This window comes from Cololabis saira, chromosome 18 (assembly GCF_033807715.1).
Source record: "Cololabis saira isolate AMF1-May2022 chromosome 18, fColSai1.1, whole genome shotgun sequence".
NCBI lineage: Eukaryota > Metazoa > Chordata > Actinopteri > Beloniformes > Belonidae > Cololabis > Cololabis saira.
In genome coordinates, this window is record NC_084604.1 from 24,084,991 (window position 1) to 24,112,736 (window position 27,746).

A 27,746-nucleotide genomic window follows, 5' to 3' on the forward strand; every position below is an offset into this window, starting at 1 on the left:
CCCCTAAGAGGTCACCCCCATGTTCTTCCTGTTATACTCGGCCATCGTCACACTGTCAACTTTCATTGTTTCAACAAGAAAAATGGGAACACTTTGCGCCAGATGGCTGGACTTTGAAGAACATGAAAACTTTCACATGTGCATGCGATTGAGGTTGAGTTTTAAAAAAAAGAAAGAAGAAGGTACGATGAATATGTGGAGCACTCGTGCAGTTTAATGCACAGTGCATCTCTGCAGTTACATCATATGTTCTGTACTATAATGCAAGCAGGATCTTTTGCTTTTCACCTTGTATAGGTGGAGTGGTGAGAGACACAATATTTAACTACCCTGGCCAGAAATCCCCACTTCTCTCTTGGAGAATATTCTCTCTTGTAAGTTGGGTCCGGCATCCCTCCCATTCACAGCCATTTCCGCCGTGGCAGAACATATCGAACCAATCACATGATGGGGGTGGGCTCTATGCAACAACTCGCACAGGAGCGTCCAGAGCCACAATTCAATACAACCAAGGTCTCTGTGGTCAAACGGTTTGTTTCTCTGATTGGTTGTATGAATATCCAGTGGTGTCCAGAAGCACCTTCTCCTGGATCCGTTGGCACTGCCCCCTGAAAATTAAAGCCAAATCCATAAGATAGATAGATCTTTATTATCATTATAACTATGTACAACGAAATTTAAAAGTGCTCTCCAGTCAGCGCATCATACAAAAAAAAAAACAGCCAAACTTAATTCTTTCTATTGAGGATGAAAACAATTAGGAGCCTTGCAGTTTACATAATTTCCTTGGAATCTGTTCACAGCTATTTTGGCCTAGATTCACGAACATCTGTGGCCCTTTTAGTTTTTTTTACATTGTTAAAGTATCATGGGATGCAACTTTTGACTACCCTACAAACTTTTAGCCAAAGTTAAGATGATGTAGTTGTAAAATGCCGAAGTTCTGCTCTTGAGAAAGAAAGCGGCTAAATGCCCCTACGCAATACGAAGAGCAGAATTTGAACTGTCAGACACGGTAAAGATTTAGGGTTTAAACCAATTAAGTTGCAGAGTGACACAATGCCTGTGCTGACACGCATATGGCCCGCGATCATGCATATATGTGTGACAGCATATGTCTGTACACCACATTGAGGTTTCTTTTATGGAGCATGTGTTGTAGGGGGTGATGCTGCCACAGAGGAGCTTCTATGGAGCTTTTTTTTTTAGCTTTGGCTTTATCCTATATGAGAGGGGGGCGAGCAGAGGGGGCAAACCATACCTCCATCCAATTAGCATCTCATTATGTTGCCATGGTAGCCGGGCTTTAAGCTGCGCAAAGATTTCCCTTTGCACGAAAGCCAGGACTGCCCTGTTTGAACAAACATGTGCTCACAGATGCACATACACACCGGCATGTAGCCACTGGAGGGGAAAATGACTTGTTCATTTTGTTTTGATCCTGCTGCACGCTTTCAGTCCGCTTCGATGGCAGCCACCTGTCTGTGCACGCGGCTGTGTGCACGTGTGGAACTGGATGAAAAGTGTGCTGAAGATAACAAATAAGAGATAGTAAGGCTGTTGTCAATTTAGTAGATTGATTAATTGGATTCATTTGCATTTGTTATTTCTTCTTCTTCTCAGCTCCACTTTGATCACATGTTCCGTCTCTCGTAAAGCTTCACTGACTCTTTGTCATCTCGCTGGGTCAACCCAACCCGAGCTCTCAGCAGCTACTTTGAACACAAACCTTTGAAGCTCGTGCTTTTTGATATAAAGTCGACAGATTTCTTCATGTGGTTTCTCATCTTCGTCAGAGCAACGTGGAGTCGAGAGAGCGGAGATGAGATCGAGAGAGAAATCACTCGAAAATAGGTTGAAGTTGCTCATATGTGACTTTTTGATTGGAAGCTGAATGCAGCTCATGTTTTACAAGCAACTCTTAAATTGCTATTTTCTCCATGTTAGTTCTGGTTTATACACATGTCAAGGATTTTTCTCTTCACTCGCATATTTTCCATCCCTGACTCTCTCTTTCATGCCCTCAGTTTCCCTCTTCTCCTCTTTCTCTCCCACTTTTCACTCTTTTTTTTTTTTTTACTCGTGACTGTCTATCCTGTGGAGGGAAGTGGAAAAGCAAATGGGCTGAGTCTGCCTTGTGGTCTCCAACCATCCGCCTCCACCTTCTCTCTCCTTCTTTTCCTTGAGTCCGTAACTTTCCATCTTTGCTCGGCACACCGGGCACTTCTATGGCCCCCCGTTCTTCCGTTAACTTTGTTGAACTTCCTCCTTTCAGCACTGCTGCTTAAAGAGTTTGTAGTCAAATCATTTGTCTTTCCCATTTATTTTCTCCCTGCATCCTCCACTCTCCTCCCACTCCCTCTCAAGCCTCAGGAGCCTGGTTCACAAACTTTAAAGTGTCATCACTGATCCCAAGTGGTCAACGGGAGAACTGCAGTACTACTACTTCTTGAAAAATGCCTGTTTTATTCATGTTCAGAGTCAATGCTCTCGTTTTGCACAGTTTTATCTCCGAAAAGTGTTTTCTTTGTTTTTTTTTTTTTTAATCATTATTTTCCGCTTTTTTTCCTCTGTAGGATGTCCCTGCACAAGTCCAGCTCTGAAGATGGATCTGGAGGTAAGTTGAGATGCTATTTCAAGCTTGTTTTATGGTTTCTGCATATATCTTTTTCAAAATGTGAGACAGTTATTGCGTTTCAAAACAGACATATAATATCTCCTCTGGCTATATAAGTTTGTCAGAGTTGAAGATGTCTCCTGGTGATGTTTTTGTGTCTTTGGATGGAACAGAAAGACCTGAACTTCTCACAAAATAGAAATCTTATTTTATTTTTGGTGATGAACATGAATTCTATCTTTTTTGTGTTACACAGCACAATTTAGGTGGTTTGTGTGAGCCAGGGTTGGAAATTAACTTCATTTTTGCCCATCTGCTATAGAGTCGGGGGATTTTAAACTCTGTCTCCCATCCTTTCAGTTTTACAATTGTAATAGATCTATTTATATGCAAACACAAATGTGATGTTTGCTCTGCTGGGAAGAGATCCTCATAATCTTCCAACAGGCCGAGTTTAATATCAATACTAGTGGTTGCATGACAGATAATGTAGCATATGTTGGAGCCAAGTCGGCTAATTATCTCCATTTCCAAGAACCTTCAAGAAAGCCTTCTTGATTCAGATTGTTCACTCTTAAGGACCTTTTTCCTGTGGTACAGACAGGAAAGCAAAATTTCAGGTGTGGTGTAGTTTTGTGTTTTCCGTGATGCAACTGAACAGATCACATCCCCCTTTATAGGCAAGTGGGACAATAAGAAGAAAAACAAATCCTTTTGGCAGAACTTCCGCAAATCTCAGCACAAACCCGTCACCCGACAGTCATCCAAAGGTTTGTGCTGCTCTTATTCTTCACCTCCATCTCACGGAGAATGCTTCATGTTTTTCCCCCCCGTTTACTCTCTGGTGTTTGCTGCAATCAGGGGAGGACATAGGCTACGTGGCTAGTGAGATCACTATGAGCGACGAAGAGCGGATCCAGCTGATGATGATGGTCAAAGAGAAGATGATCACCGTCGAAGAAGCCCTGGCTCGGGTAGGGGTCGCCTGCCTCATCTTTTTCACCCTCTTCCCCCCTCCTCAGCCCCCTTCCACGACGATAGCCGATCCGTGCCGTCCTGTTAACCCCCACACCCCCTCACGTCTCCCTGGGTTAGATTCTCCCCTCTCTACCTCCTGTCCTCCATAGCCCTTCAATAGTTCTGGTGTACTAAAATGACTCACTCCTACTAACCCTTTAAGGCCCCATATTTTAATACTGCATTGTTTTCTTTATACACACACACACACACACACACACACACACACACACACACACACACACGCACACACACAGACACACACACAATGATCTCCAGACCGACTGGCGTGTCCAGAGGTTCAGGAGTCTGGGACTTTGAGGGTTTGAGCTCTAGGAGTGTGTGTGGGTGTGTTGTTTGGTTCATAATCCGAGGTTGGTGATCGTGGTAGCTCAATAGCCCCACCTGTTGGTGGGGATGCTGTGGTGCTCTGTGGGATTTTTTCTTTTTTTTTTTTTTTTAATCTTTACGCTCACTGGACATGGTGGAAAATCATTTGACTTTCTTTGACATTTTCTAGCGTTTTGATTTTGATCTGACTATCAGTCAGTTTTGTTTGTCCTTCTTTCTCTCTCTTATACTTCTTCCTCTTCTGTTTCTTTTCTTACTTCCTTATTTCCTGCCTGTTGGTCACAATCTGTAATGCCTTGCTCGTGGGTAGCATGACTGACCAGCAGCATTTCAGAAACTGGATGGCAAATTGAATTGTATTTCTATTATTCCTCCCCCATATTTTAGCTGTAGCTTGATCTCAACCGATCAGCAAACCAATCAGCTTCATAAATTATGTCTTTGTTTTGTTGATATGTCTATGTTGATCAATTTTGTGTCTTCTGAGATTTGATAATTCTTTCTAAAAGCCATCCAGGAATGAATTTGATGATAAAGACATAACATCTTTTCTTCATGTAGGAAGATTTGTACCTTTTGAAGAGACCAGCAGACACTTAAACACTTAAAAGCATATTTCCTCGCCCATTGCTGAAGGAAAACCTTTTGATAATGTTGTAAAATCAGAAAGTCTTTCATTGTTTCACAAAACCAACATATGCTTTTAAAACATACTTTTCTTGTCTGTTTATAATAAAAAGAGGACTGATGTCCATGTTGCTGAACCGAAAACTGTAAACAGGTGGCAGGTATCTGAGCCTGCCAGTGGGGGGGCAACAGCAGTGCTGGCTCACTCAGCAAGTAGAGGCCGATAGGTCAGCAGTCGCATGTAAAGATCGTGCTGGGTACCTTGCAACTGCTAACATATCAGACATGAATCATAGTAGATGTGGCTAATGTCACTGCAGAGGCTAATTGGCTGCAGCAAGAATATTGCTTTAGTCTGACAGAGCAAACGCAAGAGCAGCTTTTCTAGAGCCGTCCTGGTTTGGTGTCCAAACTGAGCTTGTGGGCCTTATTTGATCTGGGATATGACATCAGTTTCACACCTGCTACTTGATTGTCATTGTCATCAGATATCTTGAGGTACCACAGTCAATGGAAGACACTTTTACTAGAAGGAGTATTCCCAAGTAAAAAACAAACAAACAGGGCACAGCCGTCTGTCAATCAAAGCTAGCTTTGGCTACAAGCTCCTGCAGCTGAACCCCGACGAAATATCCACAGAGCTGTTTACAGTGGAATATACCGTTTAACATGTTGAACACTGGTGAAATCCAAAGTTACTGTCTCATTGAGCAGACGCTGGAATTAGTACAAATAGCTAGCTGCTTCGCTAAGCGCGGTAGCATGACGGTTACGGATGAGGAAGTGATAACGGCGAGTCATTGGCTGAGCCGACTGTCAATCAGTCATATTAGAAATACATTGTTTTGCTTTATCTAAACTCTCCTGGTGTAATAAAAAAATCACCCCCCTCAGAGTTGTCATGGGTGTGAATTTAAACAATTGAGTCCAAAATGTTTTTTTTAGAAGCAAGCTGTAGCCTAAATGTGTTTATTTTAACGCAGGAGCCAACAGAGATTGTCTTGCTTATGGAACCAGCCTCTAGAGGCCAGTCGAGAAACTGCAACGAATGTTAAGTTCCGTGTGAGCGTCAACCTGGATGTTAGATGGTTGGCGCTTGAGAAAAAAGGCTTCAAACCCACTCACTTAACCCAATTGGTTATGTGATTCAAGGGCTGTGCGATTAATCGATTTTAAATCTAAATCGGATTTATTAATCAAGACAATGTTAAAAAAAGGAAAATCGGAAAATCGATTTTCCTTTTTTGCAGCTGGCTGCATTACAGACAGAGCTCGCCTAGTCATCTTTGTTTGGTCAAGAAAATTGTAAATGTTGTCACTTTACTAAACTCAAGGAGGATTTACAGTATCTTTCAATTGCACTTCATTCCCAATAGGGAAATTTGGTTGCTATTTTTCTTTAAAAATAAAGATAAAATATTTGAAACAATTTATTCCATTGTCTTTTGTAGTTTTACCAAAAAAATTGAAATCGAAATCGAAAATCGGGTTTTCAGAGAAAAAAATCGGGATTTTATTTTTGTCCAAAATCACCCAGCCCTAGCGTCAACCTTTGTTTTTACAGTCTAAGGTTCTCACTCAAAACTGCTTCAGTTCACGTTGATGTAGCGCAATCTAGTGTTATTTCAGATGTCCCTTTAATATGTACAGTCGTTCACACAGGCATTAAACCCAGTGAACTAGAGCCATCGTGCATAAATAACCAAATACATGTTCAATCCATGGCGTTACTTGCTATGAGTCCTGTTATCCAAATGGACCCAATAGTTTATTATCTTTATTCTAACACCATATTGAAGGTTAACATTGAAATATGAGCTGCATAACTGTAAAAGCAATGTTGGTTTTGGGAGACGAGGAGATTTTTGTTGGTACCAGTCAGATGCACGTGTGGACTCCCCGTTTCAGCGGACGATCGCCAGCTACAGGCGGCACCTCGTAGTCGCCACTGTGAATGACACGCTGCTGAACACATGCTGGGTGAGAGCGGCTGGCCTCTTCCCCTGCCTCTCTAAACTCTTCTTCTCCATGTAGCTGAAGGAGTATGAGCGCAGCAGACAGTCCAGCAGTAGTGACACTGCAGAGTGGACTGATGGATCTGCAGCCAATCTAAACCAGTCCGCAACCTGCTACGTAAGTAAACCCCAGCACCTCCAGACCTTCACGTGTCCCCTCCTGCTCTACCTTTCCTAACACTCATCTTCCAGAAAGTTTTGACAATCATAGTGATTGCTTTTTCTTCTCGTGTACAAATATAATGAATGTGTCAATTAATCAAGTTGTCTTAGCTGACTTGATGTGTGTCAATGCATTTGACCTAAATCTGACTTGCAGATATCCCGTTGAAACTAACATCTTCACTCAGCTTTCTAATCTGTCTTTCTCTGTGTGCTCAGAATACAGCGTTATCCACCTTTGCATTTGCAGTCTCTCCACCATGTCACATGTAGTTTTGTAGTTTTGGCAGCGCCTCTGGAGTTTCCATCCTTCACTCAGTATTCTCCGTGTGTGTTCTTGAATTGGCAGCTTTTCAACTGCAATTTTGAAATTTGCACTGCTGAGTGTGTGCATCCATCTTTTATTCATCGATTGAGTCATGTCACAGGCATCCCATTTGAATATTTGTCCCTAACATGGTCACAACAGGCTGCTTAGATGATGGGGAATGTATAAGAGCTGAGCAAAGAGTTACACGTAATCCCTGCCGAATTCTCTCGGAGCACATTTTTTGAGCAGCAGTTTTGTCAGCTGCGATCCCCGGAGAGTGGGATTGGAAACCTCCCCCTGGTTACCTCGAAGAGAGCTGAGATCTCGGAGGATGTTGTAAAGACGGTTCCATAACAGATGCTGTGAGTTTCAGACTTGGAGCTCAAACAATCATGGCCTGTTAGCTCCGGCGTGGTGACAATCTGTCAGCTGTCAGCGTATCTGTGTATGTGCTGGTGGGGTTTTTTTTTGTTTTTTTTTTTTTAAATATTAACACAGATTCAAGACTCAAACCTTGTGGGCTTTCATCAGTTTCCTATTTTATGGAAACATATGGGATTAACAGGCAGTCTCTTGCATTGACCCACTTTTACTTTCTTTTCTTTTTTTTCTCGTAGAGGAAGTGGGTTTATCAAAACAAAAGAAAATCCCAAGTACTGAAAATAACTCCCCGTACATGTATATTGTTCCTATCTTGAAGTATGTTGCTAATTCTTGACTAAACGGTACTGACTTTTTTTAGTTAAATTGTTTACTTATAGCGTAAATGGACACTTGAGCTCATCACATAAGTTGAGATCCCTTCTAATCAAAACAGGATTTAGGTCAGAAATTTCCATAATCAGTTTTATCTAATCATTTACCCGTTTTAACAGAATAAGTCTAATGAAGAAAGACATGAAAAATTAATAAATGGTTGTCTCACACAGTCAAGCAATCTCTGTATGAAGATTCTCCAGAGTAATGATTGATGATTTCCTTCCTAGTGAGAAGTAGGTCAGTGTTGTCATGAATAACCTTAGCTATCCGCTATCTGGCTCTTTGATGCGGATGCTTGAACTGACCATGAGTATGCTAATCGTGTTAATAAATCTGTTAAACCTCTACTGCCGGTCGCTCACTTCCTGCTTGGAGGGACGTTGATCAATTTGGGGATTTTAGAGAAACAAGAGAGGAATGAAGGGTAACTGTACAGTACTGAAAAAGTATTGTGCAGAGGATCCCACCGTCGGGCTCTGGAGACGAGTGCCGGAGGCAGAGGGAAAACAAGAGACAGACAGAGGGAAGATAAAGACTTAACACTTGTCCCCATGGCTCTAAAAACGGGGGGGTGGGGTGAGGGAGCTCTGGATGGCTTATTGCCCCGAGTTCCAAAATTGGCCTGTTCATGAAACATTTCCTCTCTTGTGAGGGCTGCGCTGATGGCACATACCAACCCTTTTCATCCTCAAAAAGGGATGAAAAGGGTCAGTGGATTCTGGTCAGCCCCCTCCCCCCCAGCCCAAAAAGTAAATAAATAGATACCAAAAAAATAATTCAACGTTTTGCTCAGTTGTGCGCGTCTTTATTCTGGAATGTATATCTAGAAATGTGTCTGCGATGGAAGCATCTGTGGTTTTGATACTTCAGCCCCTCTGTCCCTTTTTTTTCTGATTTGTGATGTTGTCCTTTGTCGGTCTCTGGCTATCAGAGCCCACATTCCAGGGCTGGCCATTAGTGATTTGGGGGCCAAGGCAGGGTCAGAGGGGCTGAAATGCTGGGATTGTTCTCCATGCACAACACGCCTTTTCTCTGTTAGCTATGCAGCACGGCACTTCCAAACTGTCCCTCATTCCTCTGAGCTGAATTCAGGAACAGGCTGCATCTGCCACCGTGTTCACAGGCGTACACGTCTTGGTCTGGATAAAATGTACGTGAGAATGTGGTTGGGGTGTTCGGTTTTCGTTTGTTTGCTCCAGTTCTTCATGCATTTTGGCATTTTAACAAAGAAAGTTGTGCTCTGCTTTCCTCTGTGAGGTGGTAAGTTTAAACGCACCTTTAAACTTTATTATCTGAATGAACGTCTCTTATTGTGCATGTTCCGTTTTGCTTTGTTTAACGTCTTAGAAAGATTTTGATGTGCAGCAAAAATAGATGTTGAATACCAGTATCCTACGTTTGGCTTAGACTTTCTGGGGCATTCCTGAAGGGATGTTGTGAAGTGCAATGGTAATTGTGGTTGTGGAATTTTTCCTGGGATCTTGTTTACAATGACAGCCTTTTAGTCCCCCTTGATTCATGGCCTCATATATTTGACCCTCTTTCTCTCGGTGTCTCCTTTTTCCTTTCTTATCTGCTCATTTGCATAGAGAGTGCTCCTTGTGAATGAGCTGGGATTTTTATATCATCACCACCTCTTTAACGTCCCCCATTCCTGTCCTCCTCCAGTTACATGTTGGGACATCAATACTGAGGTGGGTGTGCCTCATATAGTCACTCAACGTATATGGAAGAGTGGCTTCATATGAGAAGATCGGTGTCTCTGCAACTCCTTAATCATTTTATTGAGACGAATCAAGATACGAGAGGGGATTCCAGCGCCGTCTTTTGCTCTTCCAACTTTTCTGTCGTCTCTTTCATCGCTTTGCTGGAGCACTGAGAATTAATACCCTGAATTAAGTCTAATCTGGGGTCAATTTAAATTTGAAAGACTTAGACGCTGCAGACACTCTTGCAAGAGGCTGAGTTGTGAGTGCGGAGGGGTTGTGGGTTATCAGAGCTTATTTCAGCAGGTCAAGTGAACGGCCGCGTTAGCTCTGGTCCGCTGAGTTGACGTGACCTTTAGAGTTTAAGACACCGGCACACCTGCGGAATAGAAAATGGCTTTTAATGTTGCTTGCTTTGGTGGTGTTTTGTTTTTGCAAGCGTTTGTCTGAAAGAAGCCGCACCTGTTCACATCATCTGTTAAGACCAAAGCCACTTGCTTGCTCTGAAGGCAACACTCTCTGGCTTGCAAGCCTCACTGCCGCAAGATAAGGCTGCACATTACCAGACGGGGAAACAAACCTTCACATGCGGTCTGTCTCCCTGTGCACGCATCCGCGTCCGTGTCTTTGCAAGTGTTTCTGCCGCAACTGTGGAACTGGCAGCGTGTGACCGGAGAGGAGGCCTCTCTTTGGAAACCAGAGGGGAAACAGAAACAAATGAAGTTGCTGGAGATCCACGATAATGACCGTGGTGTCTGCTTGGCAGACTTTTGCCAGAGTTTTCCTCACCGCCACATGTTGAGACTGGTGCAAGGAAGGCACGGCTTGAGTAGAACAGTGCTTGTGTGTGTTTCAGTGAGGAGACTGTTTGAATGGGAGAAGAATGAGTCTTAACAAGTGCAACATTAAGCAACATGGACCATTATGTCATTCATTTGTGCAGATATTTATAAATAAATATGCCATTCTTACAGTGTGTTTTTGCTTTTGTGTTCACGACAACAATGAACCTCACACAATGCAGTGGGCCGCCATCCCTCCAATCCTCCATCTCTCACCTCACTAACTTTGTTGCCATCCTAAACACAGCTGCCATCTCTTTCATTATCAGTCCTCCAAATCTTCCAAAATATTGTTTCACTGAATACAAAATTGTATATCAGTGTTTGAACCATCCATTTTTTTTTTTCTTGGCCTTTTTTTTTTTTTACCTTTTTTACGGAATTAAGTGACTCATTTTACCGTATCACCCTTTTTCTTTCCAGTCACGTGAACAGTCGGACGATGAGCAGTCCGAGGACTCTGTGAAGTTCAAACGGCTTCACAAGTTGGTTAATTCCACACGGCGAGTTAGGAAAAAGCTCATCAAAGTGGAGGAGGGCAAGAAACATGCCCCTGAAGGTCTGTGATTCTCTCCAACCAGCTAGATTCATTGTCTCATACGTCAGTTCATTTGTTTGTTAAATGATGGCATCAAATCATACTCACTGTAGAGGGTGTCGCTGCATGCATCGGCTTCAAGTAGTCGTGGGTTGAAAAGCTATTTAAACTTCCCTGACGCCCCAGTTTGACCTCACCCCTCATTGCAAAACATAAATTAGTAATTTTAATTCTAATAATTATTATCATGATGTATTGTTTCATAGTTTATTATTATATTAAGTTATGAAATCTCATGGGATGTTTAACTATAGTATTATTATATTGTTATATATAATAGTATGGTGATATAATTTGGTTATATGTTATAATATTTATATTATATTAGGATATTACTATATTATTATTCTACATTGTATAGTGCTACACCACTCTATATGATAGTTATTTATTTGTTTAACTTATTTACTTTCGAATTAATATTGTCAATTTATGTATCTACTTTCATCACCTTATCTACACACACACACACACACACACACACACACACACACACACACACACAAACTGATGTCGCCTTCTGTTGTTGTTTGTACTGTATGTTAATAAAAAAAAAAAGAAGCTATTTAAACACTTAATATTTGCCTAATTTAAGTTTTTAAAGTGGTCAGAATCTCATGCCTTAATCCTTGAAACTAACAAATACGGTTACTGATTTGTTGTCTCTAGAGTTTCTGAACCTGGAGACGCCTCTCTCCTGCGAGGACAACGCAGCTCTGTACACGGGGGTTCTGAAGAAGCCCCTTCTGCCCCAGGAGGCGTCTCTCCCCTCACTCACCCACGATCAGCTGTCTCTAGATGGAGACACGGACAGCCTGACGACGTCCCCTTCCTCCAGCAGCTTGGACACCTGGTCTGGACACAAACTGGTGAAGACCTTCAGTAAGTCTTCCAGCACCCACGGCCTCATCCGGCCCCCCAGGAGAACCCCGGCGGGCTCCAGCGCCCTGGGAGGCTCCAACTCCGGCGTGGCGGGCAGCGGCTCCTCCTTCTCAGAGCTCGAAGGGTGCGGGTTGGACGATGAGGGAAAGCTGTCCCGCTCCACAACAGACGGCGAGATGAGGAAGGCTCTGAGCTCCATCTCCCATGGGGTAAGTAACAAGGAGGCGCTCTACGCCTTCTACGGCCTCACCAAACCCCGCCCCAAACCCCATTCCCAACCCCGACTTCTGATTTCCCTGGACGAGGGCCTGCAAGGCAGCCCCAAACAGCAACCCGCCATGAGGAACCATGGCAGCTGGACGCACCGGAAACCTGACCCCAACTACGCTTACTCCACCAAGCACCTGCTGTACCAGCGCTCGCGCAATCCCAAGTCCGCCCTCTCCCCCCTGTCCGTCAGCCCTTCCTCCCCCGTCCGCTGCGACGTGAGCAAATCAAAGGGTTTCGGGAGCGGAGGCGCGGGATGGGTGTTCCCCTCTCGCAGGCTGCGAGGCCGGACGGCCGTCAGCGAGCTGAACATCACCTATGTTGTAGAGCGGAGCCTGTACGGTCACCTGAACTGGGCGCAGCTGGTCCGCCCAGTCACCCTCAGCCGCGCCGAGCGCCGCTGCCTGTTGGAGGAGGACCGGGAGGTGGACAGGAAGTGGGCGGCCAGTGTGGACCGCTGCACCAAGCGTGTGCTCTTGCGCATCCAGCAGAAGTCTGTGAGTTCAGACCGCGAGGTTGAAATCGACCGCCGCGTGTGAGCAGGACTCGGCACTCCAAAGTTGCAGAATAGCCCAGAGGTGGCAGGTTCTGGTGGCACAAACACCATCATATATGAGGGCAGAAAACAGAAACAAGAGGGAGGAACGTTAGTCAACGTTCAGTAAATTACTATTTAATAGGCACTTTAGCCAGTTTAAGTTATTTCAGGGAGCATTGTGGGTATTTATGGCGTTAATGGAGGACGTGTGAATCAAGATTCATCACACCTTCCTCAGACCCAACTGCCAACCCTGAGGGAAACACTGTCTCCTACAACCTTTGAGGCTCCAAGCCTTTTTATTTCAGCCGAAGAGGAACAGATAATGAAACGTGTAGTGCCAAACCCGGTCGGGTTAAGATTCATTAGTACTTTTAGTAAATGTCAGCTCCCTGAGGAACATGAGCGCTCTTACTCACAGTACCTGGGGGCATCGATGTGTGAGCTCCAAGCACAGCACGTGCACTTGGATGTCTGAGTGGCTTCATGTAGTTAGATATAACGACTGAGACGGTTTTTCACTTTACAAACGTGACGTTATGCGGGCAGTGTTGCACATCCTGCAGGGATTGTAAATGTGAGGGATAACATTTCAGCGTTAAACAGCACGATAACGGTCCGGCAGCACTGGCCGTGTCTCGCTAAGCTCCCCCGCGCACTGCCTGTCCGCTCCGGCAGAGGAAGAGACACATTAGCGAGGACGGTTCATGTAGTGGCGCTATCCTGCAGCTTTGAGAGTGCCTGAGTCCTCTTGTGTTCTAGTGAAATCACCGGACGTCGCTCTCATCCAAAAGACTCCGAATCCACTTTTTGGTTGTTGCTTTTTTCTTTTTTTTTGTCTTCTTTTAAGGCTTTTGCTGCTGTCGCCAGTGTATTTTTATTTTTTTTTTCCGTTATAATTATCTCTGAGGCGCATTTTTTTCTGGGTGCATGTCCATTCCATTGAACAACATCATCACATTCCTCTTAAGACATCTTCTTTTTTTTTTTCTCCACCGAACTGCTTTTGCTGGGAAGCTGTGATGTGGACTGCAGCCGTGGACGTAGATTTCTCAATGTGCTTTCTCGCCAGAGCGTCTCCTCCCACTGAGACCGACGTCTCACTGAAGTCATTTAACAATGAAAACGGAGGAAAAAAACCTCATGGGATTTCTCTTTACGTGAATGTCTGTCTACATTTTTGTGTGTGCAGAGTCAGAAAGTCAGTCATGTCATAGTTTGCCTCCCCTGTTATAATATTTGTGATCTGTGCAGCCCAAAAGAAAAGTCTGTTTCGTCCTGTCACACTCAGATGAAACTAAGAAAAACAACGTGTTGTTGGCTCTTAGCAACCGGCCTACATGTTGTGCATGCGAGCAAACTGTGCCCATTTTTGCATTTTTCATATTTAAACACTAAATGAGCTGCATCGGGCTGAGATGCAAAAACAAGAAGAAACATGTATGTGCTCACTTTTAAAAGACACATTTTATATTTCAGCTTTGCCACATCAAGAGATGTTAATTTGATTTAGGGAATTATTGTCTCCAGGAATGAAAGTTTTAAGGCACATTAGGAGCTGACAATATACCAGCTCATTTACTCTGAATCATGCTTTAACACACTATTAAAACTGAGCTCATATAACAGATTGTTACATCATGTCTGTCGGCTGCCCGCAGTCCCGTATGACATCATGCCCCCCCCGTCTATATAAACCATACATCCATGTGCATCAATCAAACTGCTGCCTGTGTCGTGCCAAGCATGAGTCACTGTGAGTAGACTGTGTGGGTGGGGCGGCTGATCCGACGCAACCTTCTCGGTTTGGCTCATTTGATTGTGTTTTGGCTCCTCCCACAGAGAACCTGCAGCTTCGGGGGCTTCGATCTGTCCAACCGCTCCCTCCACGTGGTCAACGCGGGCTCCGAACCCAACGTAAGTGCCGGCAAACCCGCAGGATCACGAGAAGCTTTCATCTTCTGTTTTTGTTCCCAACTTCCCCCCTGCTCCTCGCAATCTTTCCTCGCCGGCGGGTTCTGATTTTCTCTTCCTCCTTCCCGTCGCAGAGTAAAGAACAGGAGGCCATCTACAGAGAAGTGGTCAAGTCCCCCACCACGTCTCGGATCTCGCTGGGCAAGAAGGTCAAGTCGGTGAAGGAGACGATGAGGAAACGCATGTCGAAGAAGTACAACAGCTCCCTGTCTGAGCAGGTTGGACACGAGCACAGCTGGACATGCACATGGATCCAGGTTTTCAATGCTTTGTAGAAACTTCAGTCAACATTAAGCATCACGTCCCTCTTTTAAAGGACAAATGAGGCCTCATCAAACAGTAAGACTATTTGAACCGTAGCTTTATTTAAAATGGAGCAGCTACAACATAAACGTCGATATAAAACTAAAACAGTCGAGCCACCTGAAGAGAAAGAAAAGTTCCCCCGTGTTGTGCAAATGTTTGGATGATGTTTAGCAGCGTAAACCACATGTTCTGTCCACAGTGGGTGGGAGTATTTGTGTTAGTTACAGGGTAAACACAGATCCCTGAAACATTGGCGTGTAGATTCCTCTCTCTCTCTCTCCGTGGGCTCAGTGTGCTGGGTGGAGTGTGTTTCTGGTGCTGAGCTCACACGGTGATGCAAGCGTCCCCTGGGTTCGCTCTCGCTGGAGGAAGTGGACCGCGGCTGTAAAGGGCTGTCTCACTGGCCTAATTCTTCTGGGCATTTAGTGGTGCGAGCACTCGTCCAGTTGGATGTCACCTTGTGGGATTGCGTCATCCATGCACGACTGGGACATCTGGACTTCACGGGTCAGGCGGTGGCGTGACCCACATAACCCCACACTGGTCACTCGCTGAGGTTGAGTTGAAATGGATCAACTGCCATGACCAGTAGAGGAGGAAATGCAGTATTTATCTCCTATACTTAAAAAAATTGAAATACCATGGTGTGAACGTGGATGGCTGCAAAAATCAGTCCAACAGAGGGTTTTCAGCTTTTCCAAACTGTATCCTCTACTGCTTGATGTCAAAAAGCCATTAGATACATGCACCATTTCTCTTCTGACTGCTAAAAGTCAGTGTTTATCAAATTGATTTGTGTGGCAGGAGATGATTTAAGTTCATTATGCTGCAAACAGAAAAGGTGAGTTAGATTTCTGGCAGAAAGCAAAACAAAAGCATCAACTCGAAACAGACGACACTAGAGTTATTGTAACTAAAGGTGTCAGGGGAAATGTTGTGAAATGAAAAAGAACAACATTAGAATTTTAATGTCACCTGGCTCTGAACCCGGCGGGAATATCTCAAATGTGTTTGCATATAAAGTGGTGTAAATAAAGTCGTTTTCCTGAAACATCCAGCGGACAACAGTGCCACCTAGTGGCGGAAAACACGAACAGTTAAGCCTCGGTATCATGTTCTTAAGCAAAAAACTGTGTAGAGGATGTTGGATATTATTTTAACTTTTCATAGAATTTGAACAAATTCAAATGTTTTGATCCAGTTATCTGGACCATTGGAGGATGTTACATTTGGACTATCAATCAAACGTTATTTATAAAGCACTTTTCATACATATATGTAGCACAAAGTGCTTTACATGTTTAAAAATTGTACAGTTTAAAAAGTTAAAACAGGGCCCAAACCCCCACCCCTCACACAAATCCCACTCCCCCACATCACACAACGGACGCATCATAATAATTGAAATGTAGAGTTAGGAAAAAAAAGACTAACAGATTTGAAACTGAGTGTTGTATCTTTCTACCTGCTTTGGATGTCGGGGGAGATGAAAAATCAGCCAACAACCCCCGTCGCATCCCTCCCCCCTGATCTTCCTCCACGTCTTTCCCACCATCCTTTCCCTCACATACATTCTCTCTCATATTTTTTAATCTCACAACTGCTTTCCATTTTTTTCACATCTTCCTCTCGAGTTCATGAACCACGTGCTTTCCTCTCCTTCTTTCAGTCCAGTCCGGATGGAGCGCCTGGTTCCCCGCAATCCCCTCTGCCGGATACGGACTCTCTGGAGAAACCCAAGCTTAAGGCTGGAGGATCAGTGGAAAGCCTGCGTAGTTCACTCAGCGGACAGAGCTCAATGAGTAAGACACTCCTTAAGAACACTGAGGAAGCTTATTTATTTATTTATTTATTTCTAAATTTTGAAGAAAATCAGATCTCTTATCAGCCTGGATAAGAGGAACACACAAGTCACTTTTTTTTCACAGAACTATATACAGTTATAATTGAATTATGAATGAATGAATGAAGTTTATTCAGTCATTGCAACACAAAACAACACAAAAAAAACATTGTACACAGCATTAACATTTCATACAAAACCAAAAAAAATGTGTTGAACAATAACTGAAAAGGCATAGGCTGAAGCAAAATGCTTATAAAAGCCTATCCTATAGTACCAACTTTCTTTTTTTGGCTACCGACCTCCAGAAAACCAAAAAGAGAATAGAAAAGCAAAGAAACAACAAAAGGCAAAGAAACAATAGAAAAGCAAAGAAACATTTACAGATGGTCACTTGCACTTATAACCTTCAAAAATAGCTTTACAAACCATTTTCTTAAATACAAAAAAAGAATGACATGTTTTTAAATGTATGTTGGCATCATTCCAGAATTTAACTCCAGTAAAGGAGACACATCTCCTTTTCATACCTTTTTTAGCTATTTGTACTGTGAAATTGCAGACACCTCTAAGATTGTAACGAGTCTCCTGAATTGAAAAGAACCTCTGTATTGGGTCAGGGAGCATTTTTGATTTTGCTTTAAACATAATTTGCATGATTTTAAAATAAAACAAATCATAAAATTTTATTTTATTATCATTCAAAACAGCACACAAGTCAGGCTGATCTGAAGCGTGATACAAGTTTTCAATCAGTTTATGAGGAAGCTGAACACTAGATGGCGCTGGTAGCGTTTGCTGCTGGCTGCTCCATCATTGCATGTAAACAGACGATGGTAGTTGTGGAGACTGTGGAAACTCCCAGAAACTGATCTCACAGACATGTGAAGTGTGTTTTGGTCTCTAAGGTTGCGAGAGTCACCGACCGTCAGCGATTCAGAGCCACAGAACACACAAAAACGCGCTGGCGCACAGGCAAACATGTGGCAGTGATAAAGCAGGAAGTCTTTCCCCTCTGACGCTCTAACACACCAACAACAATACAGATCGTTTTTGTGTTTTTCACTCCTTAAAAAAGAATGTGGATTTGTCTTTGTGATGTTTCATGAGAAAAACGGCTGTTTTTGCAGATGTTTTGAAGAAAGTCTTAATCAGGATTTGAGGAAACCTTCAAATAATGGCAGCTCATAACTGGCTTTTTTTAAATATATATGAAAAGTGGTTGGTGAAGGTTTTACTGGCAGTGGATTTATAGCTTTCATAACACGGGCCCACGTGTTTCTTTGTGTCCAGGCGGTCAGACGGTGAGCACCACCGACTCATCGGCCAGCAACAGAGAAAGCGTGAAATCAGAGGATGGAGACGACGAAGAGCCGCCCTACAGAGGACCGTTCTGTGGGCGAGCGCGCGTCCATACGGACTTCACCCCCAGCCCCTACGACTCGGACTCCCTCAAACTGAAGGTCGACATACTTTTATATTCACCGATTTATTCAAGTGTAGAGCAACAGATGTTGTCACACGTCATATGGATGGTAAGAACTTCCTCCACATCAATGAAATGCATCCTCATTGCAGTTGTCAACATCCCATCAACTTACGATGGAGGTCTAACTCAGTAGTTTGGTGTAAGGTTACAGTCAGAGCCAACTGGAAGCAGCCTTTTCTGTGTTTTTCGATGACGTGGTTTGTATCAGCAAACGATGAGTAAAAGAATCTGGTTAAAGTCGGGTAAATAGTGACTTCTCTATGGGAAATTCAACAGCTCAATCAACCCTTGGTCAGTTATTAGATAAGAAGGAGTGTAAATGTTCATTAAGGACCAAAAATAACATTCCAGTTAAGTGAAATTGGTTTGCAGGTTTGCATGAAAGTGAATCTTGGGTATTAATGCACCTGCATTCCACTATTAAACTGTTTATTGAGCCTCCTTTCAGGAAAAATGGTTGTCATTTGTCATCGCAGCTAGTTTAAATACTTAAGCTAAAATACAGAAAATATTTGAAAAAAGAAAAAGCAAGTATAACTTAAAAGGAACAGAGATTTTTATAAAACCAAGATGCAGGACAAAATTGATGGAACGTTGTGTTTCTGTGAAAGGAATCAATTTATGGAACAATCTGAACAAAGAAAACAAAGAATCCAAATCAAACATTACATTCAAAAGAACAATTAAAACCTGTATGTTAAGGAAATATAACGAAAAATGTTGAGTTTGATTGACATACCCGTAGGCGGTGGTAATTTTATTTAATGTTATTTTAATTTTATTTTAGTTGTTTTTATTCACTTAGTTGTTTTTTTTTTTTTTTTTTTTGTATTATTATTAATTTACCGGTATGTTATTTGTGAAAGGGGCAGATCAGATAAGATTCTTCTTCTTTCTGCTCCTTTTCATTCATAAGTTAGGAACATTTGTATTTGTGTTTGTATTAAATTGTTTTGTTTTTTGAATGAAATAAAGAATAAAATGAAATGAAAATGAAATAAGCTAACTACCGGTACTGTTAAAGTTGAGTGGTTTATAGGACTTTAAACAGCTGAAATTACTTTTTGATTTGTTATACAGTTGAGTGTGGTGTAAAATCTTATTATTAACTTTTCTTAAAATGTTATCCCTCTCTCCTCTGTGATTCTCCAGAGGGGAGACGTGATCGACATCATCAGCAAGCCCCCCATGGGAACGTGGATGGGCCTGCTCAACAACAAGGTGGGCACCTTCAAGTTCATCTACGTGGACGTGCTGAGCGAAGAGGAGGAGAAGCCCAAAAGGCCCCACAGGAGGAGGAGGAAGGGCCGACCCCCCAAGCCCACGTCGGTGGAGGAGCTGCTGGAGCGCATCAACCTCAAGGTCGGCCAGAGTCCGTGCATCATCGCCTCGTAGTGAACATGAGACTGATCTGAGAGAGAAAAAAAAGATAGACAGAATTTTGAGTTTGCAGACAAGCAGAAACAAATATAGTTGACACAATTAGAGACTGCGTGTCTCTGGGTGTTTTTGATTTGACAGCGAGCCTCTAACATTACCGCCCCCATCGCGACGGCCACGCCCTGGGGAGAAGCCGGGCTCTCTCATCGCCACCTACGCGGCGCTCAGAGCCGGCGATCATCCCCTCCCATGCAGGCGGCCAGCAGGCCTCGCTTCCTCAAACAGAGATGTGATGTCTGTGTTTGACGCCGCTCAAATCAATAGCCTCGCAAAGATTAGAGGCTGCCGAGCTGTAAATCAGCTTGTTACGGTCACATTGCTACTTGTTGCCGGTGCACGCGCCTCAGTGCTCGGGTCGCTATCGGATTCCTGGATCAGACAGAACTTGCAGTTATTTCTCTTTTAATTCCCTTATCTGATGGTTTGACCGCCCCCTCCTTCCTCCCTTGTTGCAAGAAAACGGCTATTTATCTCATTTATCTGTCGATGTTGACGGACTTATCGGCATTAAGCACAAACCTAGAGTAATAAATTTCCGGTGAACTAAGTGGAGATCAGATAAGTTTATTTTATGAGTTGGATCAGTATCATACTTTCAAAGCCGGTAATATCACTTGAGCTATAAAAAAGAGGCAGTTTTTGCTTTCATAATGGCAGGTAGACGTCTTATACTATAATTTTATTCATTTTCAGTGAGTGCCTCACTTATTTATGACAGTATAGGTCCTCTCTTTGTGTCATGCACTCTCCGTGAACTGCATAAACTAAAAAGTGATGTGTCGCAGAGCAAAGATGTACAGTACGCTGAAAAGTGCCAAGCAAACACTCAGTTCAGCCGGCGGTCCTCGGCGGAGGGGCGTGACTCTAAAGCAGCCAGTGGACTCGCTGCCAGATCCTCTTTGGACCGGGGTTGTGTTTACATTTTTCATCTGGTCAAAAGCACGCAGTATTCTGCGAGCGAGCCGACGCAGCTGCCGGCGTTTGTGTTCATCGGTGGCCTTCTGCATCGTCCAGCAGAAATAAGGCACGGACACCGGGCTGCTCCGGGTGTAACTCAGGGTCTCGCTGGTGATGGTGTCAGCCGGACCCCCCTTTTCACCCAGAGGGTGGATCTTTTCCCTGCTGTTGATTTGAGTGTATATATCACATTGTCCCCTGTGGTTAAAGATTGCTGTGATGAGAGTCTCTCCGCCCTGACGTGTTCTCACATTCAAGTTTGTGCGGTTGCCGCCTCGGTCTCCACTGGATTTAGTTGCACTCCCCTTGCTGTTACTGACACCGCTTGTTCAGCGAGTTTGGTCCAACATGACAAAACTTGCGCCACATCAAAGAGTGCTGAGGTCTCCGGCAGCCATAACTTAACTACCTACGGCTCAGCACAATGATGGGCAACCTGAAAATCAAAGTGGCAGCTTAAATCGGGCTCACCAGTTGGTCAAAAATAAACTGTGGGCAGGAAATCGTGAGCAGATGACAAGTCAATTGCAGGTTTTTTTCCCTTCTTGCATATGCTTGTCTTTTTTCCCTTCTTGCATATGCTTGTCTTATATTTCACGCATCTGCTCCACAGCTGTTGTTACTAGTCTTCTTATCCATATCTAAAGCCTGTTTTTCTAAACTGAAGTCTGTTTTTCAAGTTTAACCTCCACACTTGATTGCGCGCAGGAGCACATGCCCACGTTCCTGTTCAACGGCTACGAGGACCTGGACACGTTCAAGCTGCTGGAGGAGGAGGACCTGGAGGAGCTGAACATCACCGACCCCCAGCACAGAGCCATGCTGCTCACCGCCGTGGAGCTGCTGCAGGAGTATGATAGTAAGCGGAAGGAAAATCATGCAAGATGGATAGATGTGTGAGAAGAGGGCCCTGTAACATGGCCCTCAGGAACCTTTACGGGGCCAAAAAACAGCCCTGTAGAAGGAGAGGGACATTTTTCGGCCGAGAGGAGCTACTCTGGTGGGGGCAGGGCTCCAGACTAACTTTTTCACAGGTAGCACTGGTGCCACCTAGCTTTTCATTTAGTAGCACCAAAACAAATTAGGTAGCACCATATTTTGCATTGCACATAATATATTTAGAAACACTACAATAAGGTTCCCTCAATTAACATTAGTTACATTCCTTCCTGCAACTGACGGGCCACATGCCCTACAGTGGACACACACCATGGCCTGTCCCTCGTACCTTAACCACGGGAACTGTGCCAGCCATTGTTGTTGAAAGCTGTACTTTTGTTTCTTCTCCCCACTAGGGTTGCCACCTTTCAGAAATAGAAATAAGGAACGTCCCGATTTCAGCGATTTTCGCGAGCGCTAAAAAAAGGGACATCCCCAAAACGTCTAAAATGCATAGAAATGTATATATTTTATATGAAAAAACTAAATGCTGTAATAGCATTGAACTTTCATGACTGTACAGACAGCCTGAACCTGCGCATGGTTATCGTAAATTAAACAAAGTCTGCCTGCATTGGGCAGTTAAACAGAACCACACCTAAATTAAATGACAAAACGACAAAAGACAAGCAGCTCCTTGTCTTTCAGACAAGGGCTCCACTGAACTATTTGTTATAATTTTGATTATTTAATTCTTTATTGATTTCATAAAATATTCAAATTTTTTGAGATTTTTTATTTGGGGTTTTCATAAGCTGTGGGCCATAATCATCAAAATTATAACAAATAAAGGCTTGAAATATCTCACTTTGCATGTAGTGGGAAATAATATATTTGTTTCACCTTTAGTTGAATTTACTGGGTTAGGGTTAGGGTTAAAGGGGACCGAATTAAGTTTAGCAATATATTCTAATTATCCGACTTTCACCTGTATATTATGACCAATAAATAAGAGCATAATATATGTCCCATATAAAACCATATAAAACCATATCAAGCTCAGGGGATGATTCAGGTAAGAACTGTGCAACAGATGCCTGGCTCCTCTGTGACGTTATATTATGTTTGTGGAGGTTCCTGCAGCATGCTGTCTGACACACCTCAGAGAGACCTCTGCTTCCTCTTTTAGGACGAGGTGGGGTGTCTGGAGCCTCTGGAGACATCTTGACTTGACTTTTTTTTTTTTGTTTGTTTAAAGCCGCGCGTGTCGGTGCAGTTAGCAGCAGTGAGAGGTAAAGGCTGATTTATGGTTCCGCGTCAGACCAACGCAGAGCTCGCCGCTTACCCCTACGGCGTAGGCTCTGCGTCGATTTAACGCGGAACCATAATTTAGGCTTAACTAGGCAACGGAGCGCAAAGGGGTTCCGTATTGGTTCAATACAGAACGCAACTTTTAATTCCCAATTACCAAACAATTCCGTATTTCAAGGGACGGGTGGCGAGCCTGCTCCCCACTCTCCCCCCCGCCTCTTTCGCCAACCTGTCACTCTCTTCATCAGAAGAAGAATCCATGATTCTTGTCGCTCCCTCTGCTAACCCTTCTCCTCCTCCTCCACCATGGATCCTTCCATGGTTGCCTCTGGCACATGTTTCTTCTTAAAATAATCGACTATAGACCGCTTCATACTGCGCTTTGTTTACCTTTTTGAGCGCGCTGCGTGTACTGCTGTGCACGTAACGTGCGCAGACCAGGTGCAGTCAGACAGGCAGGCAGACCGAGAGAGAGAGGAGAAATAGGACTCGCAGGAATGAGCCAGAAAGTAAGATTGTATTATCAACCACTCCATTAATGCACTAACACAGCCGAGTGAAAAAAAAAAAAATTGTTTTTTTTTTTCCACTAGTCCTCTTGCAAGTAGCATCGGTGCGACCTCATAAAATTTTAACTCGCACCTTAATAAATTAGGTCGCATATGCGACCTAATAGGTCGCACTCTGGAGCCCTGGGTGGGGGGTCTCTGCTGATTGGTTATTCTAAAAGCAGGAAATTACATTCGGCCCTCTCATGTGAACTTAAATCATGTGACCACCAATCATTTAAGATTTTTGACCTAAGACATTTTGCTACGAGTACATTTGATGAAGTTGGAAATTACATAAAAAAATGGACCGATGGGTCGGTTCAGGTCTTGCTTTCATATTACACTAATATTGCGGTCCAGCGGGGGGGGGGGGGTTCTTTTAATCTCAATCGCTACGATATTTAAAAAGAAAAGCAAGTAGCATCCGTTGGTTACGTTCTTCTTCTCTTCATTCTTCTGCTGGCCCTTTGCGAACTACGAAATATTTGCATTACCGCCACCTGATGGGTGGGCGGCACTATTATTTTCAGTCAACGGTTCTTGTGTGGCGCTACAGTGTAATGGAGACACGGCAGCTGACGGTCGGCCCTGGGTTCCTGTCTGGCGGGTTTACCCGGAACTCCGGCTAGTGGAAACGCGGCTTTAGTTCTTAGGGTGCGTTTCCATTAGTCTTGTTATTGGAGTGTTTACGAATAAAAAAAAAAAAAGAAGAGGTTTGAGATGCACAGAATTGGATTATGGGATGCAAATGCCAGTATGTGGATATATTTTCTCCACTTCGTTGCATAACGCAGTAGGTCTTGTTGAACTACCTTTATCATGAGGTGAAAAGTAAAACTGCCCAAGTGAAAGCCTTTGATGGTCTTAAAGGTATTGTGACATCATTTTTAACATGCTTTTAACACTATTAAAAGTCTTGGCCAACATCCCTCAAATGTGTCTAAAAGAGTGTAACAAGAAAAACTTCACTCTAGTTCTCTTTTCCTGGCTTTTTATTACAGTGTTTTTTTGCGCCGTGAAAAATGCTTCCTTTCCCCCCTTTCCTGTCAATCATTGCTCCGCTCCTCCTCCAAACCTCCTCCTCCTCCAGCCATACGCTCACAGCGGCGTCGGAGAGCGACAGGCGAAGCATGCACGGAAAAGCAGGAGGGCGAACCACAGCAAACAATCATAAAAATAAAGGCATGTAAATAAAGTGTCCCCTTATCTTAAGTCCAGTCAGTGGCCGCGGGTCTTCTTAGCAGTTTTCCTCCGCTGATGAGAACAGAAGAGGCTGTAAACAGCTCCGTGTTAAGCCTGATTTATGGTTCCGCGTTAAATCGACGCAGAGCCTACGCCGTAGGGTTCAGCGTACGGTGCGCGTCGCCGCGTAACCCTACGCCGTAGTTTCTGCGTCGGTGTAACGCGGAACCATAAATCAGCCGTTATGGTGCACTGGAGAGGAGAGGAGGCAGGGAGCTGGGTGGAGGGGGCGGTGATTTAGCGGGCCGTTACGTAACGGCCCGCCAGCAAACCAGGTGCACCGTTTTTGCACAGTTATGCGGAAAATCCCAGAAAGCACACAATACACTGAATGTTAAAAGTTTGTTGTTTTTTGGGTGTAATTGATGTCAAGACACCCAACAAAACACAAAAAATCAAGAAAAATTTGTTTTTCATGTCACAATCCCTTTAAGAAAAGCTGCCCCGTAAGTAGCTCTATGAACAGAGGTGTAAAACGTGGCTGACTAGGGAGCAGCTCTGGTACCTCAGCCAAAGCTTTCCCACATGCATTTCATTAAGACATCAAGAATGTTTATCATCTCGTTCACAGATAAAAAGGGCAAATCAAGTCTCCTTTTAAAGCCTTCATTATTAATAATAATAATAATTGTATTACAATTGTATTTATAGAGCGCTTTTAAAAGATCTCAAAGACGCTTCACAGACACAAAGATAAAACATTGAGATCAAGAAAATTACATTAAAAACAACAGGATAAGTCAACACCATCCGTGCTGACACCATTGTGCATCCTTAGTTTCAGTGATATGTTACTGCAGTAGGAGTTTTTACTTTTACTTCCAAGGTCCAGAGAAATGTGAGACTGTGTTGTGCTGATTTCTGGGTTCTGTGTCTTGCTGGGATCAGGCAGCAGTGACCCGGAGCGCGGCGGCCTGTCGGGATCCCAGGAGAAGCTGCTCTCCGAGGGTCAGGGCCTGACGGGGGACTCTCCGCGGGACTCCGGCTGCTACGAGAGCAACGAGAATCTGGAGAATGGTAATGATCGCTCTGCTTAGTCTGGACACCGTACCCACCCTACCCTGGGAATTAGCCTGGCTCAAACCCACCCCGACTGAAGCCTACTCCTTTTATCACAGTGATCCTTTTTCTCTTTTTCCCCCTCCTCCTCGGGCTTCCACTGCTGTTCAATTACCTGCCATGCATCTCCATCCTACCTAACCCCCTGCCCATCTCATCCCTGCGGACCAGCATCTGTAAATCTCTTAAGCTCCTAAACCATACCTACCTGTCTCTACACCTGTAGTGATACTGCAGCGCAGAAAGAGCCTCCTGCCCTCGATAACTATGCTTTCACTCCACTTTCTTCATCCCTCTTTTCATCCTTTCAGGCGTTCTGTGCCGTCAGTGCCAAAGTCCAGTTGTAGCTGAGAGGGAGCCAGGCTCCAGACCGCTAAGCCTAGTCCACCCCACAATGTTGGGAGCACAGAGGGAGAGACTCCCCCCAATGCCCAGAACTGTTCCGATGAGAACAAACTCCCTGCCCAGTTGTGGACACGGGTTCCCAGCTGGTCCAGCTGTGGCTTCAAGGTCCACAGATGGATACCAGGAAGATGAATGTGAGCTCGGAGAGCACTTCTGTTAAGTGTTCGCAGAATGTGGCATTCAGAAAGAAAGAAAAAAAGAAAAGACTTGCAGAGTTGCAGTGTGAGGAAGAAAAAAAAAAAAAGCTTGTGTTTTCTTGCAGTGGTGATTCTGTAGGCTGATAAAACTTTTAATAATTGTTCAAGAAAGGTAACGGATCTGAATCTGTTACCGTCACATCAAGATGTCACTTTTCTTGTGTTTATAGTGACTATATTGCACAACCATACAGTAATGTGCCTCAAATGTTGTTGGGAATATTTTTCAATTATAGTGCACAGATTGTAAAACACCTCGGATCCTAAAATCTTATTGAGGTCATATGTTTTATTATTGTTTCTCTCAGCATTTGCCATCTTCTTTCACTCAGAGCATTCTTTTTAACAGCTCCATAACTCATAATTCACTGCTTTGTCTTGTTTCTATGTCTGTACAGTCCCAGTGTAACTGCTGGCGTTCCTCTTCTGTGTGATGTCATTCAGGTGCAACAGTGAAAAGTGCAGTCCGCCGCGATAGAAATAAAAGTTGTGCAATAAAACCAACTCCCGAAAACAATAAAAGGGACTCTGGTGCTGCTTGTTTCTTTTTTATTATTTCTTCTTTCTGGTTCTTCCTTTCATGCCACTAAACTTTTCACAAACTAGCTGTGTAACATATGTAGTACATTCTGTCTTTCCTCTTGTGTGTTCAGAGTTCCACAGCTCCACATCGCTGCAAATGCACAGATTTGTTGCTTTTTTCAAATAATTATCCATTTTCGTATTGGTTTTTAAAAACCATCCCTCCAAACTTGCGATGTTCGCCGTTCAAATCAAAGTTTCATTCACGTAAATCGTGTCGTAAAGAGCATCTTCGCAATTAGACATCTTTGGTTGACCGCAACAGACACACGTGAGTCTTTCGGCCGATCGCAATCAAAATAAGAGCATCTATTTATTCCCATCACATGGTTAAATGAAGGTAATTTCTAACGTTACTTACACCAGACGTCTACGGACGCCAGCATATTCTGAGGTCAGTGTGTCAAGATATAATCTATAATACGTAAGTAGTCGCAAACGGCAACCACGTGTGGGTCTCGCCTTCTACCAAAGATAGGTTATTGCGAAGATGGTCTCCAATACACGATTCGCGTGAATGAACTTTTGATTCACACGGCAGATGCAGCCGAAAAGCGACACAAGTTTGTATGTTAACACTATACTAGACACTAATTAAAACTTGGTTGTTGTTGTTTTTTTGAGAAAGTGGCTGTGGAGTCTTGAACGTCTAAGTAAGCCTTTTTTTTCTTCTTTTCTTTAACATAGATTGCTCATTCTTGTTAGGTTTTCTTCATCATGTCATCAAATGACTTCTGCACTGAGGATTTTTAAATGTGAACTTAAATGCGACTGTTTTTGGATCTCGGCGCTGCTGAAACAAAACGGCTTTAGATGTTAT

At 43.6% G+C, this 27,746-nt stretch overlaps 1 protein-coding gene across 7 annotated transcripts in view; it reads left to right on the forward strand.

The window, feature by feature from the left end:
* sash1a (SAM and SH3 domain containing 1a) overlaps nt 1-27,746 on the forward strand; it is a 209,412-nt gene that overhangs the window by 173,527 nt on the left and 8,139 nt on the right. For 4 of the 7 annotated variants that reach the window (XM_061707291.1, XM_061707297.1, XM_061707295.1 and 1 more), the window contains exons 5-17: nt 2,577-2,617; nt 3,298-3,387; nt 3,479-3,591; nt 6,647-6,745; nt 10,830-10,965; nt 11,674-12,095; nt 14,534-14,608; nt 14,740-14,922; nt 16,641-16,773; nt 18,108-18,277; nt 19,456-19,665; nt 21,409-21,559; nt 25,572-25,700. In XM_061707291.1, coding sequence (XP_061563275.1) covers nt 2,577-2,617; nt 3,298-3,387; nt 3,479-3,591; nt 6,647-6,745; nt 10,830-10,965; nt 11,674-12,095; nt 14,534-14,608; nt 14,740-14,922; nt 16,641-16,773; nt 18,108-18,277; nt 19,456-19,665; nt 21,409-21,559; nt 25,572-25,700 — 1,952 coding nt within the window. The remainder of the gene's footprint in view (nt 1-2,576; nt 2,618-3,297; nt 3,388-3,478; nt 3,592-6,646; nt 6,746-10,829; nt 10,966-11,673; nt 12,096-14,533; nt 14,609-14,739; nt 14,923-16,640; nt 16,774-18,107; nt 18,278-19,455; nt 19,666-21,408; nt 21,560-25,571; nt 25,701-27,746) is intronic. The other 3 variants (XM_061707292.1, XM_061707296.1, XM_061707293.1) reach the window with 2 other exon arrangements.